The 4499-nt window shown below is 39.3% G+C and overlaps 1 protein-coding gene across 1 annotated transcript; it reads left to right on the forward strand.

Moving 5' to 3' along the window:
• The first annotated feature begins 2118 nt into the window (after positions 1-2118).
• On the forward strand, positions 2119-4162 carry LOC308116362 (ras-related and estrogen-regulated growth inhibitor-like protein). Its single transcript, XM_080474513.1, has 4 exons — positions 2119-2219; positions 2302-2355; positions 2455-2531; positions 2966-4162. Exons 1-4 carry the CDS (start codon positions 2171-2173, stop codon positions 3389-3391), a joined length of 606 nt encoding a protein of 201 aa, XP_080330639.1. The 5' UTR covers positions 2119-2170; the 3' UTR covers positions 3392-4162.
• The last annotated feature ends 337 nt before the right edge of the window (positions 4163-4499 follow it).

Here is a 4499-nt window from a genome sequence, read left to right on the forward strand (position 1 = left end):
AGCTGGATAAGATAAAGACAAATCTCTCTCTCACACACACACACACACACACACACACACACACACACACACACACACACACACACACACACACACACACACACACACACACACACACACACACACACACACACACACACACACACACACTGATTTGAAACCTCAAACTGCAGATTTTGTTGGTGAATGTTTGTCCAGAACTGTAAACTTAAACTCGTCACCACACAACACAAAGGAACGTGTGTATTACAGTGTGACTGTACTAACAGCCAATTATGTGACGGTCTTTTTCTGTTCCACCAACCAGTGTCCAGCCCATCTGCTCTGCCTTTTCTGGCTCCAGGAAGAAAAATAAACCTGTCTGCTGAGGAGAATCATTTATTGAAGTCTACCTCCCCCTTCTGGTTGCTAGTGGCAACACACCAAAGACATGCCGGCATCCATCTATCTATCTATCTATCTATCTATCTATCTATCTATCTATCTATCTATCTATCTATCTATCTATCTATCTATCTATCTATCTATCTATCTATCATATCACATAAAGTTTTTATTCCACTTCATGTGTTTAAAAAGTATTTTTTACCATCCAAGATTATATAACCCTCATGTCACATTATATTCTATAATCTACTGTATGAAAAAAAAACAACAATGTGAAAAATATGAGCAATGTGTGAACTCCTGATCTACACTATACAGCAGTTGTTTTGAAAAGTGGCACATAGAAAAATATTCAACTTAACTGTTTGAGTCATTAAAGCAGCCTCGTAGATTCTTACAGACTTGGACACGAAACATGTGACCTGTACTCTTTAATCAGACACAGATTTTGAGTCTTCAAACTCCACCTGTATTTTATTTAGACTTGACCAGGACTCTTTCAAATGTACCTGCTCTTTACAGGGAGACTCAGATTCTTTTCATAAGACTTGAATTGTTGAATCCTGATTCGGTACTTTTGGAAGTATATGATTTACTCTTCAAACTGTTGGTGGATTATTAAACCCAGAACTGAAATCTTTTAAAAAGAATGAGACTTATTCAACTGGACCATAACTCTTGAAACTGCCCTGCAAATACAAAAAATACCCGGGCTCTTCAAGGGTAATGGGCTTTTTTTTCTTTTTAATTGACTTTTCTAATAAGACTTGGCCTCTTTAAAGTACACTTTTCACTTTTTAACCTACATACATATTCTTAAAAATAACAAACTTTTTGTAGTGGATTGAGTCTTTAAACGACATCTTTTAGTTTAGATGTGGCTATTACTCTTTAAAGCTAAACTTTTAAAAGGTTCCTTTAACAAGATGCAGGATTAAACTTGGGACTGATTAAAATACCTGGATCCATCGAGCCACATATTCTAAAGACACATACAGGCTTTGCGTCTTTGACAAATCTCCACCCAATGAGGTCCTCAGGAAAAGGTTTCTAAAGTGTTTCCAGAGTCAGAAGCAAACAAAGTGAAGCAGCTTTTAGATCCTACACTTGTCACCTGGAACAAACTTACTGCTGACACTCACTTCTTTAAAGTCAGGACTCAAAACATTGTTATTTGCTCGCGCTTTCCAATAAACAATATTTACTTATTTTATTTCCTTTATCTAAATAAAGCCTTTCTTAATTATGCCTTTCTTAATTGCTTTTTTTAATGACATTTTTTTTAGTCTTAATCACTTAAAATGAAGGTTCTTAATCGCCTTGTTTCGATGTATTTCCTTTATTTGACTTTATGTCTCGAAACAACACAAGAACTGAACCCAGACTCTTTAAAAAAAAAAAAGAAAAAAAAATCCAAGATTATTTGAACCAGACCCCTTGAAATAAACGAAAGTCCTATTTATCGTAAATAAATAAATAAATAAATAAATAAATAAATAAATGAATAAATAAATAAATAAATAAATAAATAAATAAATAAATAAATAAATAAATAAATAAATAAATAAATAAATGAATAAAAAGGGGGGCGTTGTTAGCATGCAATAAGGAATCTTTCTTTACTTCCTCTAAAGCCACGTGAGGGAACCAGCACTGAATAATTGTTTCTGTTTGTTTCCTCCGCCCACCTGCCCCTCTGTGCTATAATAACTGCCCCCAGCCTGCAGCAGCAGCAGCAGCAGCAGCCCAGTCAGCAGCCTCACATGGAGCTCACACTCTGAACATGGAAGCCAACATTGTGGTTCTGGGCACAGAGAGTGTCGGAAAATCAGGTGAGCGCGTGTTTCTGCTCGGACAGATGGAAAGTCTCCCCTCTCTGCTGAACGTGGTCCATTAAAGCTTGTTGTTTTCCAGCTCTGACTGTGCGCCTATTAACGAGGAGATTCATTGGAGAGTATGGAGATATTGGTAAGTCTCCTGCTTGTTTATGCAAGACAGCTTTTATTTATTTTTTTATTTTTTTAAATGACCCCAACTTTTGCTGAATTTTTCCTTTTTTTCTTGCAGAATCCATCTACAGCCACAGTTTTCTATCAGACAGCAGAGAGATAACACTGAATATTTGGGATTCTCCTTATTCTGAGGTAAGAACACAGATATCGAAGATCACAGGATCTATTTGTGTCAAAGCAGAGAGTTAACCTTCTATGACTAGACTGACTGGATTTATATATTAATTTATTTATTTTATTCAGGTAGGATGTGAGGATTTTCAGAAAATCTGTAATGGTTGAGAACTTCTGCTACTTCATCCAATATGAGTTTAACTTTTAGTACTTGGTAGTTCTTCAGTATTAATTATGGGTCATGTTACTACTCTTGTGGGACGGTTGTTTTGCCTGGTATATGTACTCAAAGTTTATTTTCCTGCTTTCTTGAAGTTTATACTTTTTTTTTTAAAGGCTCCACGGCCAGTCTAGGAGTTATTGTTAAACGACGTATATATACCAAATCCTGTCAGTTCCTTCGTGACGCTCCCTCGCTGGCTGTGGTTTTACTAACCCGTGTCCCATTGCAGGATTGTTCTGTGGAGGCGCCACTCTTTGAGAAGAAGGTCCGGTGGGCGGACGGCTACGTTCTGGTCTACAGCATCTGCGACAGAGCCAGTTTCAACAGCGTCAGCAGGCTCATTCACGCCATCAAATCCACCAAAGACTGCCTGGGCGCAGACAAGACGCCCATAGTGATCGTGGGAAACAAACGGGACCTGCACCACAGGCGGACCGTGCTGAGTGAGGAGGGCCGGCTGCTGGCTCTCAACACGGACTGCCACTTCTACGAGGTTTCGGCTGCGGAGAACTACCACAGCGTGCTCATGGTGTTTCACGGCCTGGTGACCAGGATGAAGGACGCCAAGCTGACAGCGAAGAGGCCTCTGGGGTTCAAGGGCATCGTGAAAAGCATGTCCGCTGTGTTTGCCAGGAGACGGACGGACTCATTCTAGCGAGATGGAGGGTGACGGAAGAGGGGCGGACTTGTCAGTGAATTACAGAGGTCATGCGTAGTGTGTGTTTGAGTGGACGAATATTACAGCCTGCCAGTAACATATTACCAGATGTGTCACATCACTGCGTCGACAATAAAAAGGACCTTGGAGGACAAGGCACTACAGAGACGGGAGCTGCTTTTCAAGTGTGAAAGGCTCTTGAGAAGCAAAACGCCACGGGGATTCAGAGAACATGGCCATACAACAGTGTCAAAGAGGTTACTCGCGTTTCCTGCACTTCACGTTGCACAGAGCCGATGAAATGACATCAACGTGCCTTTGAAGAGACCCTCAACACTCAACTCATATTTTTTAGTGTGTCGCAAAGTTGCATCATGTCCATGTTTATGCTGTATAAACTGTACATGTTGTACCTGAAGTGAGTTTAGATGGGAAAGGATTCTATGCACAACATGAATGTGCCTTTTATTTATGAGGCTTTTGCCGAGAACGAACAAAAAGCTCTTCAAACCACATATAGAACTGTTCCATCCCTGGAAAAACGGGGACTGAAGAACGTTCCTGCTTGAACTTCAATGCAATTCTTGAAAACAGAAGTCGTATTTATATTTATTCAAGTGGAGAGTTTGTATATAAGAAAGGAAACAGCTTTTTATATTTATGATTTCTGATATCTGTGATGCTTTAACTGTGAGTTCTAATCACTTGTTTTCAATTTTTACGGTCTACATTGTAGACTCTACAATGTTTTAAATAAAGAATGTGTATAAAAAAAGTTGACTTGTTGGCTTTTTGTTTTTGTTAAATTAAAATACAAATTTGTCAACTGACTTGTTTACCAACCCCGCTGTCAGAAAATGAGTGACGTTTAAGGGTGACAGTTGAAATCAAGTGGAATCTAGATTCATTCATTCTCCTACATACTGGGCTGATCCCAGCGGTCTGTTTGGGTGCAACTGAAACTCTGATCGAAAAGCTCCTTGCTGCTCTGGGCTCGGCTGATAAAACCAGCATCAACATTGGTGGGGTTTTGGAAGTTGGACAAAAATGCCTTTTTTGTTTTACAAAATGTCCTGTCATCCACGATTTAACGTCAAAAAGTAAA

The sequence above is a fragment of the Lipophrys pholis genome (assembly GCF_963383615.2).
Source record: "Lipophrys pholis genome assembly, chromosome: 11".
Classification (NCBI taxonomy): domain Eukaryota; kingdom Metazoa; phylum Chordata; class Actinopteri; order Blenniiformes; family Blenniidae; genus Lipophrys; species Lipophrys pholis.